Source organism: Lepidothrix coronata, unplaced genomic scaffold, assembly GCF_001604755.1.
Source record: "Lepidothrix coronata isolate B3197 unplaced genomic scaffold, Lepidothrix_coronata-1.0 Scaffold120, whole genome shotgun sequence".
In the NCBI taxonomy this organism is placed as follows: domain Eukaryota; kingdom Metazoa; phylum Chordata; class Aves; order Passeriformes; family Pipridae; genus Lepidothrix; species Lepidothrix coronata.
Window position 1 is genome coordinate 2,822,091 of NW_016690300.1, and position 18,512 is coordinate 2,840,602.

Genomic DNA, 18,512 nt, shown 5'->3' on the forward strand with positions numbered 1-18,512 from the left:
AAGAAAAAAAAAAAAAGAAAGAAAAAAAAAAAAAAAAGAAAGAAAAGAAAAAAGAAAAGAAAACAAAAACACAGACCAAAAAGCCAGTAGACTGTGCCAAAGGGAATAGGGACTTCCAACCACCTCCCAGTGCGATCCAATGTACTCAGATCTTATAGGTTCCTTTGAAAAGACTTTGGCTCAGTCCTAGAAAAATACTTCTAAAACACTGCAGCTGAATAGTTCTGAAAATTATTCAGTAATAAACAAATTGAACTGTGTATTTATAAATTAAAGTGACACTAATTGGAGCCCTCAGGCAGCAGGGACCAGAAAAAGACAATCAAAATCACATCCCTTCTTTTCCTTTATATTTACAAATGTCCTCCTGGGCCTGTATATGAATTTAGTTGGCTAATTTACACATAAAAATTTCCCCTTCATGGAGGAGGGTGGAATCTGCAATTACAGGGTTATCTACTGCAAGGACACACAAAGCTTTTTCTTTCTTCAGCCCATATATAATGCAAGAGCATCAGTCTCAAGAAAAGGCACTAGAAATTCTCCATAAACCACATCAGGAATAACCATGAAGAGCTGCTGAAAGGTCTTAAATGTTTCTGAATCCATCCTACATTCCCTTGCCCCATCTTCCCATAGGACTGGGCAGTTCAGCATACAAGCTCAAACCATTTCAGAGGAGCTGGGGGCAAGCTAAGATGTTTTTTTGGCACAGATCCCCCCTTCCCCCCCATGATTTCTCAGTGAGTGCTTTTCACTGTTTGCTACTGAGAAGAGGCTATTAAAGCTGAGAGATTGGACTTCAGAGATTTCAAGCCCTACTGCTAGCTTAAGAGTCAGAACTTCTTCTCTCACCTTTCCTCCCACTATCCTCCTCCATAAACTATCTCTTTCCCTCCCTGTAGCACAGTGAAACAAAGAAAGCAATATGTAAGCAAAACACTTGAAATTTTTTTTTCAGTAATTTTTCTTCTGGCTACTCAAGACTTCTGAGCTCTTGGGACTCATTTGTTGAGGTTATAATAAGGCTTTTACAATAGCTGACAAGCTGAATACAAGTTTGACATGGGAACATTCAATCCCATCCTAGCAGCCTGGGAGATCTGCCTGAATTTTCAGACATGCTCTGTTGATTAACAACATTTTTCTTTTTGGAAGTTTTCAAGCAAATCAATTTAAAACTGGGATCTGGCTAAGAAGAACATTTTCAAGATAGGGCATAGTCATGTTTCAGAATTCTTCCTGACTTGCCCTGTTTTTTCAACATTATTCATGGACAAAAAAAAAAAAAAAAAAGGAGTCTGTTTCTTTAAGACACCAGGCTTAAGTTTACTCTTACTTTATGGTTAAATTTATTGAAATTATTTCTAAAAAAAAAGAGTCCAAACAAATTTCTGCCGTTGCCTTTTGGGGTTAAACAGGAAGGCCGTGTGCCAGCTGCTTCTCACTGCAGGGTGTCCCACCCCAAAGGATCCATACAGCTGGGGGCACACCTTAAAGCGGGCCAACACACAAGCGTCATGCATCACACTTCTGATAATTTGGGGGGCCTGCCTTCAACCCACAGCCCAAAAGATTTGTCTGGCTGGCCAGCCCCTGTTGGCCAAGGTAGGCTCCTGGCCAGCCACAGGACAAACCTGAACCTTATTTAAAAATCCTTCACCACAAGATTGATGCAAACAGCCCCCACCATCAACATGAAACAGGCTCCAAGCTGCTGCCAAAGCTTGCCCCGTTCATCCAAGTCCAAAACCAAGCCAGATGTGGGAATTAAAAGGTGGACGGAAAAGATGCTACCCACTTCATTCCTTATGCACTATTTGTTGCAAAAACCATAACCACACTGCTCTGCAGCTCAGAAAGAGCCTTTGATTTTTATCTACACTGGGGAAAAATTCACTTTTAGAACTTGCCTTCAGATTGTCAGTAAAAGTAGGCCACAGACCTTAAGGGCCTACACTGCAATTTAATGATGGTTTTAATGAAGTTTTGAACTGGACAAGTAAAGCCCTGTAAGGTTGCAATTTTTGCTCACAATATGTGAATCTTTGACTTCACATTCTGAGTATTACTACTTTTTTTAATCTTTCAAATGAAGGCTCCTCCTTTGGAGCTCTACTTATCTTTTTGAAATGTATCTGATAAACACACAAGACCAAAGAACTCCCCCCTTCTTTCTGTCTAAAGTTCACCTGCAGCCAGGTGCACAAGAGATTGTCCTGGCTCCACATCACATCGAGGTTCAAACACTGGGGAGAAGGATTCAGCAGTTCTTGAGTGGAAAGGTGCTGCAGGAGGAATTGCAGGGAGCATTTTAACTCTTTATTACACTCAGTGCTGAAATATTTGTAGTGATTCTACTTACACGTCTCATGACTCTTGCAACGTGGAGTGTGTTACAACACTTCTTTTGCCAAAAGCCTTTCCTGTCCCCATGATTAGGTACACAAGTAACACTGACAGTGTAAAGTCTGTTTTCAGTTGCTTGATCAGCTTTCAAAAAATTCCCCTTAGGGGTTGATGTGATCTAAGCTTGATCTCAAACCAGAGGCAACTTTTTTTTCCCCACCTCCAAGCAGCCAGTTTAGAAACATGCATTTGGTTACCCTTCAACAGTGGGAAAGTGAGAAATAGATGGTTCAGTGGCTTAAGACTCTTCCTTTCACAGGAGTAATAGACTGCCTCAGGGAACAGAAGGAAAGGGGAAGCACGGGGGAGGCAGGGTAAAGAAAACAAAACATGAGATGTGAGCACTACACAGAGGGACTGAGGGAATAGCAAGGTTGGTCCAGTTGTGATCAACTACAGAATTGGACCTTACAGTTCCAAAGGGAAAGGGAAAAAACAAAAAAACCTTCTGAGCTCAGTTGGATTCAGGCTGCAAAGAGCCAGCTCTTTTGGATGATGCTTAATTGGGAAGCAGTCAAAGAGATCTTTGTGTTTATATCCATATAAAATTTGGTATCTCTGATCTCTGTCATACTGTTACCAAAAAAGAAGTGTGACTAAGAAAGCTTGAATGCTACTTCAGTGTGGCTATCCATCCCTCTCAGTCTCAAGTCTCTTAGGGTTATTTTCTTTTCACAGGTCATCTTTTATTTCATGCCCATCATACGTGGCTATTTTAAGAGGCTATAGAGAGGTGCTGAATGCTGATAAGGCAAATCCTGTATCCCTTAATCCACTTCTAAATCACTCTGCCAGCCTTCAAGGGTACCAGACAGATGGAGTGCACTAGAAAACTGCCCACAGGCTGGTTACTTCAACCTCAGCTCATCTTTAATCCAGAAAGGTTTTGTTCTGGTATTTTAATCATTGATTGACTGGGAACTTTCTTCCATGCTGGGTTAGGTAAAATATCCATGTCAGAGGTACTGGGGAATTTGTGAGGCTGTAGATCATACGAGTGGTGTGAGACAGGATGCATCTCAAGGGAACCAAGGAAGCCATAAGGAATGTAAAAAGTCACAGGGTTAAAGCCACATTAAGACAGCTGTTATGTTAATGAGAGTTCTGCTTTTCTTCTAGCTGTGGGTCATTGATTTAGAAAAACATGAACAAGGTCTTTCAAATTTTATCATATTTGTCCACTGAAGCTAACATAGACCAAAACATCATATCTTAGATCCCATTCGTCTTACTAACAGAACTTGTGAGGGGAGTTATCTTTATTATGTTTGTGCACAAATTATTCTCAGGGCTTGATTTGGTCTTACCTGGTCCAAGTCTATTTACAAAGCTGTTTTGCAAACATTTCACTTAGTAAACATGTTAAGAAAAGAGTCTTGCACCACTGAGTTTGCCTTCCAGACAAATTCATCCACACATCTGATTTTCTCCCACAGTCATAACAAACACTTACAAGAAATGTGGTGTGAAGTCTTCTGCAAAAACATTTAGCAGGTAAAACTGAAAAAGTCTGGACCTTTCAAGGCAGATGCTCAATAATACAGCTGTGCTGCAACAGGCATGCTTGTCTTAAAAAGTCGGAGGGATATTTTGTATTTCTTATTTGAGTTTGCAATGTCTGAATGCCTCCAGCTGAGTTTCAAAGGTCAAAACATAGTAAAGTTTCACCAAAGAAACCAAATTCACCTGCATCCTTGGTTAGATCACAAGTCGCCCTTCGTTTCCCTTCCTTTGTTAGATCAAAACTACAACATTTTACTTTTCACCCAACCACATATTTGCTTAGTTACACTTGCAATTCAGACTGATATAAAGGGGGTGTAGTTTTCCCACTGACACATAGATGTTAAATAGTAAAAGACCAGCAGAAGATTCTGCTTGTGGTATTAAACATTTTACAGGATGTGTTTCTTTGCCATGAAACCAAATAAGTCCTAATCTAAAATTGAACTCCAGGGTGCAGCTTGTTCCAGAGTTATCTGGTTGCTATTTTCCCATTTTTAGACAGCTAAAAATCTAGGTTCATGCTTTTTTTAAGTTTAAATCAACTCCATCTTACTGCTTCAGTACATTAGTTTGTTTTAGACGATCCAGATCTATATGAAGTTGTGAAGATTTAACAGTTATTTGAGGGTTTATTTTCCTTTGAATTAAACTAACAGTGGGGATAAAAGATATTACAAGGTTTAAACCAAGTCAACTACAAAATCTAACCTAAAAATTAACTGTAAATACTACACCAGTAACCTTGCTCACTTCCATGGCTTTGTAGACACATTGTCCTTTAAAAAAATGTTTTTCTCTCCTCTGTTAATGCCTGGAAGACCCAAACAACAACAGATGAAATCAGTTAAGTAACCATGAGCTGGCACAACAGCTGGCCTGATTACATGCAGAGTGCTGTCAAATGCATAAAACAAACAAATGGGGATATCAGACCTTCTTCTCCACAGACTCAGTATTATATTCATGGTAGGTATGGAACAATTCCTGGGGAACACACAAGAGTTTTTTTCAAAGCAATTGTCTCGAACAGTTGTAAAACCACTGTCCATGTACAGATGTAAAAACCCTAAGGCTGTAAACAATGTTGCTTCACATTTTCCTTCTACTCCAGAGTAGGATCACATAAGATTTAGAAGGACTCACACACTAACAGAAAACTAAATTTCTTTTGTTAGGCAGCTTTCCAATACATACCTGGACACGAGCCTCTGTGAGTTTGGCTCTTTGTGCAAGTTCTTCCCTAGTATAAATATCAGGGTAATGTGTCCTCTCAAAAGCTCTTTCCAGCTCTTCTAGTTGTTCTGCTGTGAAGGTCGTCCTGCTGCGACGCTGCTTTCTTTTCAAAGGTAAATCTGGTTCAGAATCGATGTCAGAACCTTCATCAGACTGGGGTGCTGGTGCTCAAAAAAAGAAAAAAAATAAAAGACAAAAATTAACTTTAGTAGAGGAGAAAGAAGAGCAAAATTTTGGAGCAATCAATGACATGCTCTTGTATGGAGGCTGTGTTGGACCAAAGGCCCCTCACATGCCCTGAGTCGGAACTTGAGGAAAGCCAGCAAGAAACAGCCCACATACAGCATGTCCATGGCACAGGAAGGGGCTACCAACTCTTGCAATCAGCAGTTTATAGAGAAATCAATACAGAAACGCTTTCTGGATTTCATAGACATGGAAATAGTGAGGTCACACACACAGCCAGGCAGCTCCTGGCAGCATTACTTGTTTCCCCTGGCAGTCAAATGAATTCCAGCTATAGCTGAACCCAAGCTATAACTGTGAAGGCTGCAAAGCCTCTTCCAGCACCTGACCCCATTCACTCTCTCCAGCAAATGGTAATGAACTAAGAGTAGACTTTCAAAGCGAGCCTTTACTTGCTGTCCAGGAGACATTCCCTCTTGCCCAAGTCTTCAAGGGAAACCACCTAAAGAGGGCAGACATTCCCCAGTGATGCTGAAACTGCTTATTTAATGGAAATACAAGCATTGCTGCTACTACTTCAATAATGCCAAAGAAATTATTGATATAGACATTGATTTAATATAATCCTTTTAATGTAATTTATTTGGAAGTAAAAAGTTCCTCAAGCTCCAGCTAAAACCTCCCACCATGTTCATTTCTAGCTATATTACATTTCCAATTTCACTCAAGCTGTTTGAACTAATTAATACACCTAATCTGTTTACTTAGTCTTGCAGCATGAGAAAGACAAAGTGCTTTTTCAGACAGTTCAGCTGAAAAGTTTATTAATTTCTGTATACAAAAAACATAAAGGAAAAAAAAAACCATACAGAAAAACAATAACAAACAAACAAACAAAATATTTCAGCTGAACCAGTGGCTCTTATGTGAAAAGTGTCTTCATTTTCCAGACAGCATCAATATCTTAGACCCAACATACACAGAGCATAAGGAGAAACTTCTGTGGATGTCTGCATCAGTATACTGAACAAACACTCAACTCCCAAAGTCTCTTACTTGCATTGAAAGTTTGCCCCAAATAAGACTGGACTAAATGGTTCTCGTTCTTAAGCATATTGTTCTCTAGAACAGAAGAAAATCAGCTCAGACATCCTATCCCAAACAGTTCAAGTTCATTCCTTATTAAACAAGCAATCTAGAGTATCCCCAAATGAACATAACACGTTGTCTGAATTAGTGACAAACCCCAAATGCTCTCAACTGGGGTCCCAAGTGACACCTGCCCTCCTCAGCAACTGCCCCAAGTTACAACCCTCCAGGATGGCTTCATGCTGCCATCCAAGAACAAAAAGAAACTTAGGGTATCTAAAATATAGTTTCACAGTGTTATCCTGAGATACAAATCACCCATCTTAAGCAGAGCAGCTATTTCTGCCCACCTAGGCTAAAGGAAGAGAGCACACCAGCCACACTACTGGGGCCACACTGCCTAGCACTGCACTGTGCCCATACCTGATGTGGTGAGATCTGACACAGAGCTCAGAAACGTCCCTTCTGGAGACAACTTGTCTGACAAAAGTTGCCTTTGATTGTGTACAAATTGAGTTAAAAAAAAAAGTCAAATACCGACATGTCAAGAACTCGAAATTCAATACTCTTTCATGTTCCACATGTATGTATAGAACTTCTTCAAACATCTGTGTATATGCCTGTAAAAAGCCAGCTTAAACTGTGCAATTTAAAGGGGATATTTATTGCTAAATTTCTGAAGTGAATTCCCTCACCAACTGAATGGGAAGTACCAGAAGATATATCATGATCATTCTTAAAATGTTTTATAAAGACTTAGCAAAAATCTTGAATGTTTCCTTGCACCCTCATTCTTTTCTGCAATAAGAATACAGAACTGAAACCCCGACTTCATTTCATTTTAGTTTTAGATTTCCATTTCATTAGGCAGTATGTGAAAGGCACAAAGGTAAACCAATAAAAAAATCCTGTAGTATCTAAGAGTCCAGAACAATATGTCTGATCAAGGGCAAGCATTCAGAGAGAAAATAATACAGCTAAAGTAAGGAGAGAATGTATATCAAATGAAGTGACCTTCATATCTATCTGCTTTCATTGACATTGCCCTTTGGCAGGTTTGGCTGCTCTGTGCAGCTTTATTGAAAACATTGGCTTCCTTCGTCTTATCTTCTCTGCGATATTAAAATCAAACAAGTGTAATCTCAAAGGGTAGTTACATGTCTATACTACAAACTGTACTGGTTTTATTTCTTAAAAAATATTCTTAAACATTATTAGCTTCAAGGAAGCTTTTATTCTTATTTTTTCCTGTGAAAATATCATTACTAGATTTTTATATAGGTGAGAAGCCAATGAGAATATTGGCTAAACACATAAATTGGATACACCTCAGCCTTTAAAAGAACCAGTATTTAATCTTATATTTGCTCAACAGTCATAGTGCATTGCCCTTTTGCTAAACAGTATCTCACTAATAGGTCCACTGACTTCCATGATATACAAAGATATTACTTAGCACAGGTGAAGGTAGTCAGATTTTAGCTGGGTCATTTCTACCTCTATCACCACTACAGACGCATAATACACATAATACTAACCTTTGCAGATGTTCTAATGATCTTAAGTCCCCAACCCCTCAAGCTGTAAATAGGAAAAAGAAGGAGACTCCCCAGTGCCCTGGGAGATTCCCCAACCAGACTTCTTGGGATCACCGAAACATCCCTTGCTGCACAGCTCAAAGTGGGAGAGGCAGCCAAAAGCACTACAAGGAGCTGAGCCGTGAAGTTTAATTAAAGAAGGAATTAAAGAATTAAAGAGAAATTATTTGTCCCTTAACCCCTTGTGACCTATCTGGTGGCCTAAGGAAATGCTGCATGCCGATTATCACCACAAAATGCAGAACCCCTGGGCCCAGTGTCGTAGGCATTCAGTCACCTGGAGTTCTGCTACCATCCCTTTTCCAAACACTGTAAATAGACACATCGGGGGCAAAAAACGAACAACAAAATAACACACAAGAGGTCATTCTGTGGGCTGTTCTTCCTCTCAGCAAGACATTTCATTTGAATAATTAAATAACAATAACATGACAACCATTTAAAGCCCATACATTAGCACTGCAGCACAGCGCACCTGACAGAGGCAGGCAGGGAGTTTATCATGGAGAGGTTATCACCCTGAGACCCACAGAGGCACAACTCTTCTGGCACTCCTTCAGGCACTCTGATATTTTTAAAAAAATATTACACAGCCTCTTCCTCTGAGTGTAACTGCTCGGGGTCTGCCCAGGACGAATTCTGTCTAGCCACAGAGATCACTAAAATAATACCAATTTAAAAAATAGCAAAGGGCAGGGATGGTTCTGGTAGCCGTTTATTTGCTAGCTACCTTCCCTACATCCACCTCCCCATTTCTCTGTTTAAGCAAGATCAATCTCACGGGCTCTACCCCTTGTGCCGCAGCTCACTTAAGTCTGTGGCTTGAGCAGCCGCCGCTTTGGGGTTTGCCAGGATGCTCGTTCTACGGGCTGTGGGGCTCACTGGGACAGCCCCACTTGTGGGGCTCGCTGGGTTGGCAGCCGACATCCGTCTGATCCCCACAGCCTTGCAGGCTGAAGCAGGCGAGTGACCTCCCCGTGTTTGCTCGGGTGCAGGCGAGGGGAGTGCAGCAGGGCACCACCCCCACACAAACCCACAGCAAATGACAAATGACACTTTCTCTTTGTGATCTTTGGGATTTTTGTTGACTTATTTGGAGGCTTTTGTTGGGTCCTAAGAAATGGCCTGTGGCTGAGGCCTATTGGGCCGATTTCCACGCTCCATCTGTGGTATCCATCAGCGGGGCCTTTGCCCGCATTCAGGGCTCTGACACCTGCCTGGCAGGATGCGGGAGGCACAAAGGCGGCTGCTGCGGAGGCGGGGGACGGCGGGCCGGGGGGGCCGGGCAGGGCACGCCGGGTGAAGGGGATGCACAGCAGGGGTTAATCCAGGCTCCCCCTCTCCAAACCTCCGCACCTGGAGGTGTCCCTCCAACACTGCCTCTCCCTGCCAGAGGTAAAGGGGCTCAAACGCAGCCCTCCTTGTGGGTGAATTAGGGAGGAAAGGGGGGGAGAGTGGGAGAACTGCCCCAGGATGGGGATGTCAGGGGCATCCCAGGCGCTCCCCAAATACACTTCTGGCACTGGCTCCCCTGAAGGGCCAGGAGCAGCAGTAGGTGGCCAGCAGTGCATTCCTCCCTGGATCCTTGTTTGTGTTGAGGTAGGCTTTCAGCAGCTGGCGTTTAACAGTGATGGGCTAGAAACACATCAGGCATCCTTTCTTTCCTCAAAATAAAGTCCACAGGAATAATAAAACAGCATCCTTATTTTGTCCTGACAGCCCTACTCTCTTCTCCCCGTCAGCAGTCCCATTTAGGGGCAGGCTTATATATCCATACGAAATATAATGACGACTCTGAAGCCAACCACCTACCTCCCTCCCACCACAGCAGTCCTTCATTTTGCTGTGTTTGCCTGGGGAAACATGACGCCAGGCTCCCCCTTCTCCTCCTCCTCCTCCCAAAACCTCACTGTCACAGCAAGGAGCCATTAAAAAGAAAATACACCCTGCCAGGTCTGTGCTAATCAAACCAGGACAAATAAACTCTGACACTCAACAACTCCCCAAGTGCCTGCAGCCCGGGGAGGAGACTACAGATTACTTATGAATATGGCAGGCGGGTGGGGGGGGGACGAGCTCAGGGGTTCCAGAGTCACCCCTCAGCCAACTGTGAGCATTTAAGACACTACAACTGAAGGCTGTGTTTATCCAAGATAAAGCCTACTTGAAGGATCAGAAGATCAGCCCTAAATTTCAGATTCTGGTGCTCCCACCACAGCACTTTTATCAAGGTGACCAGGACTCAGAGCCACAATTTCATCCAATTCAGTGTTTGCTTTCTGTGCCTCCCCATCAACAGGGGAAGAGGACAGAGGGAAGACTTGGGCACCCAAGTTAGGTCACAGCCCAACACTTGTTATCAGCTGGACTCCTCTTCTTGGAGAGGAAAAGGAAAAGCAAATTTCAAGAAACAAAAAACAAAACAAGATATCATAAAATGTGCTAATCCTGCCACATGCTCCCCTTTTCCTATGAAAAATTTAGGATCAGCAAATATATAGGAAATTCTCTACCTTGCTAGAAAGCAGCAGAGTACCTAGTACAATGTGAAATATGCACAAGTAGTAGAATTGCTTTTAACCTGTTCTACTGGCATTTTGCCTATGAAATATCAAAGAAGGGGAAACGAAACCAAAAAGAAAGCCTCTGTTCCAGACAGGAATATCGCTCATCTAACAAGGATTAAGTCACACTTCAATTACTCCTTTGAAAACCCCTGCTATTTGTAAAGGGCATACATAGAAAAAAACATCGTAAATGGCTTTTTTTAAACTCCACAGGCACTTTACAAAAATCTGCAGTGAGAGAATAAGAGAAATGTGGATAAATTATGTTGCTATTTAAGTAAACTGATTAATAAGAGTAATTAATCTGTTGCTAGATTTGGAAAAGAGCAACCCCATATCCTGAGAGCTCTGAACTGGAAAGTCAGCACAGAGAGGAAACAACCACCACAGCAGTGATAAAAGTGATCTTCTTGAGAGAAATGGATGGCATATTTATTTTGTTTGGGCTGATTCACATAGAGAAACTTTGCTTTGTACAGCAAAGTGAAAAGGAAAACAGTAGCTGCAGTAAAAGGAAATGGCCGACAGTGACTTTTATTTACAATTACCAAGAGACAGGCTATTATTGACCATATGTGCCACAATCACCCTCCTTATCATGGGTTGGCCATCATGTCCATTGGGAGCTGTTAATGAACTGGGTAATTGAGCTGCTGACATGTGTTACCAAAACAAAACAATAGGAAGAAGAGACAAATGAACATTTTATTTGCCAATCAGAGTAGGTTCCGCTTTTCAGAGAACTGTGCCTAAGTAAGTGGCTGAATACATAAAACAGTGCATTGAAGGCAAGCAGATGCATGCACAATAATGGTTAACTGACAGCCTATGGCCCATCTGTGCTTAACATTTTGTTAAAGAAATTACTTGACTTGCTAAAGAGACAAATCATACAGCTGCCCCAAGTGCTGCATTATAAGAGATAAATCATTAGCTAAACTGTTCCATGCTTAAAATGACAATGCATATTAACAGTTATGCAGGGACATTTTGTCAGCACAGCTTGATGCAGTTATAACTGACAAAAAATGTGACAGCTCATAGCTATTCAACGATTTCAACTTAGAAGAGAATGACAACACTGTGAAAACAATTTAACTGCACAAACAATAGACAATTCACGAGCTCTTCTTTTAAAAAATATATTTAAATTTTTTTTTGAATGATGAAATAATATGGAAAGGAAAAAAAATGCCCAGTATCTAACTGTTCTGCACCATTAATCTGCTAGCATGTACTTCATTCAAAACCACAGAGCATCAAAAAGGAACACATTCCATTTTAAATATCAAAGACTGCATCGCCAGCGCTAAGAATAAATGGCTAATTCTCAACTGTGCATGAAAGGATAAAGAATTTCTAGAGTGAAAGGAAGGGAAAAGGAAACTGCAAATGCAACTACAAATATCTCTTCTTATTCCACCACCTCCTTTGCCAAAAAAAGATTTGTTTTGTTGATACAAGTAACATTAAAGTACTTAAAAGCTTTGCATGTGGGTCTGATCCCAAATTTCACTGCTGTAAATCTGCACTGGGAATTATTATGACTATTATTTTTCATTGAAAACTAAATGTAAAGGAACAGCAGCTAGTACTCCTAATGTACAGGTAGTACACACACTTGTGTGTATAGCCCAGGGAGACTGCTAAGGAAGGGCAGAAAGTGAGAGGAGACAGCTCTTCCTAAATTGCACAGACCAGGGCAAACCAGACACTCAACCAGATTTACCTGAACAGCTACAATATCTGGGGGGGAAAAAAAAAAAAGGGAAAGAAACCCAAGAAATAATGCGATTTGGTAAAACTCATGTAGCCTGTGGGAGTTTTCCCTGTGGTTTCAGAGGTTGGTACCCACATAAGGGTTAGCTCAGGTTTAACGACTAAATAAAAATTAAATTGCTGTAGTTTTCCCCACACAGCCAAGAGTGCTGACTTGATAAAGTTTCCATTCACTGGCCCCAAAAGACTACTCTGCTGTTTCTCCTGGTATAAGAGCAAAGCTGGATCCAAGAAAACTTTGACCCTTGTTTGGTCTCTCCCATCTTTCCTGGTAGATCCAAGGAAGGAGTTCAGCAAGAGGGAGCCGGCACTGAGATAACCCGGCACAACAGAGCACAGACCCACACAATCACACTGTCACCAGACTGTGAGTCACTCCGGCCCGGCCCTCTGAACGCAGCCTGTGGACCCGGAGAGCTTTTCAAAGGGTATGAAGAGGAGTCTCAAGGACGTCCGGTTGATTTTCACTGGGAGCTCACGAGTGCCCACATCTGGGGGTTTTTCCAGTCCTTCCCACAGGGAGCATCCGTGGTAACGCTGTGAACACGAGCACTGTATTTAAGCATTGCAACGTCTTCTCACTAGGACATTTCAAAGAAAAACTTCCAGAGGATTAAAGAAGAACTTTACCTCCTGAATTTAGAATGAGGTGAAGAAAACTAAACACTCAAAACCAAATAAGGTTTGGTCCCACTTTAGGAAGTGAATACTCTAGGTGATATTTTAATATAAGAAAGGGAGAATTAAAAGGAAAGCTAGATCTCTCTTGCAGGAATCCCAGAACATATTTAGAAAGGATTGGCATCATGTCTTCAAGCCGGTATCAGCTGATGGAAGAGCCGATTGGTAACCAATTAAGACTGAAAACATTGAGTATCCTGGGAGATGGAATTTGTCAGCTGAGAAATTAAAGCAAATGAAGGAGTCCCTGGATAAATAATGAGACTGTATTAGCGAGTTAAAGCACTGCAAATAATTGAGCTGTCAGTAACCTCTCAATTGTGTAGGCAGTATGGATTTCACAGAAGGAAAAAAAAAAAAAATCTATAAATTATATTTGGCTCAATCCTTTGCAGCAACACCATGCAAACAGAACTCCTAAAGTTATACAAGCTGATCAAACTACTGGTCACACCAAGATGGCAAAAGTTTACAAGCATTTTTCAAGAACAGCTCTTCATTGCTTCACTGGTTCAACTTGTAGAGTTGCTAAAACATTTCTGAAGAAAAAAGAAACTGCACAGATAGCTTAGGTAAAAAAAAAATTGAGGATGTTCTAATACATTTCCTATTTCTCTCAACTAGTTCTAGCACCTGAATTAATACCATCCTTTATTCAAAAAGAAACACTGGCAGAGCAAGCTGTTGTAGATGGCTTCATCTCAGTGTCAGGATTACAGTCCTCAATGTTTCTATGAGAAATAAAGGTTATCATCTCTTCTTAAACCCACAGCTGCAGCCAGACCACCTCTCAAGCCACTTTTACCTGCTATTGAGCTACACTGAGTTATATGACCATCTCAATTTATCACTTTCAGGACTTGGAATGGCCAAAATATTTCCGGACTTTTTTTCTAAACAGAATACTGAATTTTATCAAACAATCCACTTCCTCTGGAAATTACTTAACTTTACAGAAGATTTCTGGGTTTTTTTGTGAGAGAAAACTGAAAGTATTGATTTTTTTCCCCCTCTATTTTCCAGTCTTCAGTCAATAAAAATAAGTTAGGTTTTTCGCCAAATATTTTTCTTGTAATTGATTTTTCAAGGCACTACCTACTCCTGCTAAATGCTCCTTTTCCATCCAAAGCTGTTAGTAACTCTAGGGCACTTCCATTACAACTACATAGGATTTGGGGTGCTGACCTCAAATCCATCATCTTCTGTCATGGAACCTGGTCCTACTGGGAACTGAGCCCTGCAGTCCCACTGGTCAAAGACAGCCCCTGCCTTTATGGTTGTTCCAGTATTTGGGATGAAAGGACCCTACAACGGGAAAGCAGCAGGGTGCTCAGCACCTCTTTGTGTTACTTCCCCTGGGGTTTTTCCTTCCAGCTCCTGCCTTGGGTGCCCCCGTAGGGGGATGTAGGACTCTGTGCCCAAGACTCCCCAAAGCACACAGGGCTGTTTCATTCGTTATAGTGCCTGTGATGCTGTTACACTAATTACCTGAATTCCATCCAAGGGCCAGTCACCTACAGATGCTTTTTGTTCCTTACCCTATGAGGTTTACATGCCCATGAGCTCCTAGCATCATCCTTTAATTACCCTTCCCAGGGACTGTCTCCTGAGAGCCTGTGGTGCAACACTTAAGCAGAGCAGTTTGAGTCCCATGTAAGCAAAACGTGAGCAAACAAACCTGGCAAAAGCTTGTAGATGCCACCTGACCATTGCACTGCCATAATACAGACACTAAACGAGCATTTTCTCGTTTAAGGGGATGAGCTCTGGTTTGCTAATAATGAAGCAAGGTATACTGCTTGCTCTCTGTTCAAAAGAAACACGGGGAGCTTAAATTCCAAAGAAAACTTACAATTCTTTAGTTCAATAAGAAAACCAGAACAAAGCCTAGCACCAGCTGACCTCAGAGCAGTCAGTGAAAGGGAGTGATGTGCTGGGCTGGGCTGCAGCCAGGCCCACAGCACCTTTACAGCATGGAAAATGTGCCAGTTGGGAGTCACTCTTGATCCATTCTCTACTCCACAGACACATGTAATTCCCATACATTTGCTCTCATTTACTACTTGTTGACAGATGCTGATAAATGTTCTAGAAAACCTACAAGAAAAATGGTTGCTGGTGAATGCTTTATGGTAGAGACGTCAAAAATTATTTGACTAAATTATACACATGCTTAATATCATCTGCTTTGAAACCTCTACAGATATTGACCAATTTATACCTGTCTCTTTGAATTATTAGCAGCCCCAAAAACTGACAAAGTAACTCTACACCAAATTATGTGAGATAAAAACACTGACTTCTCTTAACTATTTGCTGTACACGTATAGCAGAAGCAGCAGGATGCCTAGTGGCATTGCTTGGACACTAACATTACAAAACATATTTTCACTCTTGTTTCTCTTTATCCCACTCTGACAGTGTCCCTACAACAAAGGCACATGGAGTTTAAATTACTTAAAGTGACATGATTGCCTAAACAGAGAGTATTTAAGTGATACATTAGGTACAAACCTACAGATACTATCACTCATTTGCTTCTTGCCATTCACAAAGGAAGAGACTGCGGAGAATCTGGTTGTACAACCCCAGTATTACATGCAAATCACATTGTTTCAGTGGTCTTTAGATCCAGCCTCTAGGCTCAGATGCAGCCCTCAATCACCCTCAGGCACTATGAATGTCCATGTTCAGAAGACACAAGGTAGACGTCCTTTAATTTTGTTCCTTTTACCCAAATGGGGAACCCAATGAAACAGTCCGTGCTTTTTTTGGAGCACGAAGAGAAGCTCATTTTTAGATCATCTCCCACAGACTGAAAAGCAATGGTTTCATTAAAAGTGATGATTTTACCCTCCAGAAATAGGGCACATTCTCAAAGATAACAGTGGAACTGGTCCCAAAAAGATTTACAATGTTTAAAACCAGAAAAAACAAATTACCAAAATGCAAACAGATGAATTCAGAAAAGTTAAAACGCCTAGTTTCTTAGCTATAATCTTTCATCTCTGTAAAATCATCTATCTTAAATTGTTAGGCTTCAGGGTTAATTGATAGCATCCATTTAAAGGTTCTCTTTTTTCCCCAAAGGTCCTCAGCATTTCAGGGAGAGAGAGGGGCAATCTGGGAGAAGCTTTATGTCAGCTATAAAAATCCTGGCTCCTGCTTCATCTTGTCTTCCAGTGCTATGGCACCACTCAGTTGTGTACAAGTAGAACAAACAAGGACTCAGTTAAGACCACCACAGCCTGCAAAGACTCATACATGTGATGCTGGGCACCCACCACACAAGTGAGAGTCCTAATAGCTCCATCATAAAATGTGCAATGAGAGAGCTTCCTTAGCTAGAAATAAAAGTAGCTCTTGTTTATAATTTCTCCCGAAAACTCTGAAATCCTCTTAGCATTTTACCACATTTAAAAGCAAGAGGGCTTCTTGAAAGCAAACTCTCCAGGGTGCTTGGCATTTACCTTCCTGTTATGTTATGAAAACATAACAGGCCCTAAAATGGGAGCTTGAGTATGGCTACATGCAAGCTTGTTAATCTCATCTTCTAAATCCATTCTGAAAAAGAAATAGCCCCATGATGAGTACTGGAAGAACTGCAACCACTAATACACAGCCTACCTTCCTTGCCTATGCAGACAAGCAGTACATATTTTGGTGGGCTTTTCCAGGAAGCTTAGAAAAGACAAGCATTCAAAACCCACTGAATTTCAGCAAAAATTCATGTTCTTTCTTTTTATTTGACAGCAAATTTTTATAATGCTAATTTTTTTCTTCAATTCATACCCTACGGATTGTGAGATGCAATCCTCTGCCTGCTTTAGGTCAAATCCTGCTGAGAGCCACATCAAAGAGTTAAATACAGATTAGGAAGTCAAAACTTGGCCTGCAACCCAGCCGGACAGAGCCCGGCGATGGGGCCTGACAGATGCCCCAGATGCGTAAGGGGGAGGCTGCCAGAGTGAACTCTGCACAATAGCAGAGAGACAGAAGAGGATAAAAGCCGCACACTGCCAGCCAGCCTCCTGTGTCCAGAGAGGGAAACAGGGATCAACTCAGAAACAGGATCTTTGCAGCTTTTCTAAGTGGCTTCCTTTTTATTGTTATAGAAGCAGGGTAAGGAGAACCAGAGTCCCAGGTTTAATAATTCACAAGGGGATCACAAAGCACAGAAACCAATGCCAGAGTTACCTTGTGAGTGTAGTGGACTTTTTGCCTTCATCTACTGTCGGCCAAGTGGCTTGTTCCTCTGTCCCTGGTAGCACATAACTTGTGCCTTTGGGCTCACAACAGACATCAAACTAGACATCAGTTGTAGAGGGGTTTCACTGCTGTGACAGCTTGCCAACATCTGCTGCAGATCGGGTACCAGCGGGCTGAGACCGCTGCTCATCATAGAGCTCAAGAGCCTCCGACTCTACTTTAAAGTCTAAACATGTCTGTGCACCATCATATGGTTACATCATTAGGTCCTTTTCACAGGGACATTGCAAGATCTGTGTTGGTACAGCTCCCAGCACAGTGGCAGTCCATGAGCAGGGCTCCTGTTTACCATAGCAATACAAATAAAAACAAGTGGCTGACTGACAGATGGCCTGGAAACATTTCTGATGTTTTCAGTGACAATTACCTATTCAGACACTCCACTTAGACTTTCCAAATCAGAGTCTAAGGGCAGTTACCAAACAATATCTTACAAACAAACTTTGACCCAGGCTGTGCTCTGATGAACATTCACTTGATTCTAACATATATCATCACGTATAAATGGATTAACCACTATGTGCAGTGGATAACTTCACAGTGAATGCTCAGACTGGGATCTTCAAAGAAGAGCCTGTATCTGTCATTAAAATTAAGTTATAGTCATGCTATTCTGCCCAGGTACCTGAATTTGTATTGCCAAAATCCTTGCACTGTGAAAGTCTCCTTCAAAACATGAGAATTGTTTTGCAAAATTCAAACATTCAGATTTTTTACCCCCGATTTAACTGCTTAGGAAAAAGAGTTTGCAAAAAGTGTTTCAATCCAAACAAAACCTCATCCAAGCTTCCATGCTTTGTCTTGCTTTTTTAATCCCATATCACTTGGAATTATTTCTATGCTGTTCTTTACAAGACACAAAACCAATATAAGTGCCATTGAGATTTTTTCAATCAGGATCTAATCCAAGATATTTAATTACAGTCAGGTTTTGTGTGAGCAAGAGTCTAGACCATCTTCTCTCCAATTTGAAGCAAGTGGGACATCATTACCTGTCTCAGAAAGGTTACACATTTAACTAGAAAGACAAAAATCAAGAATCATTCCCTCCAGAAATGTTATTGCATTGGAGACTTCAATTTTCATTATAATCTGGGACCATCAAGGTTCAGTAGAAGGTTTGTGATCCTTCTAAGCAAACCTGGACTTCGTTTTGAATAAAAAATGGGCCTATTTATGGTTTTGCATCAAAGTC

General features: G+C 41.3%; 1 protein-coding gene across 6 annotated transcripts in view; it reads right to left on the reverse strand.

The window, feature by feature from the left end:
* Positions 1–18,512, reverse strand: part of LOC108502547 (paired box protein Pax-3) — a 75,815-nt gene that overhangs the window by 19,749 nt on the left and 37,554 nt on the right. For 4 of the 6 annotated variants that reach the window (XM_017825582.1, XM_017825581.1, XM_017825579.1 and 1 more), the window contains exon 5: positions 5,110–5,315. In XM_017825582.1, the coding sequence (XP_017681071.1) occupies positions 5,110–5,315 (206 nt within the window). The remainder of the gene's footprint in view (positions 1–5,109; positions 5,316–18,512) is intronic. The other 2 variants (XM_017825584.1, XM_017825580.1) reach the window with 1 other exon arrangement.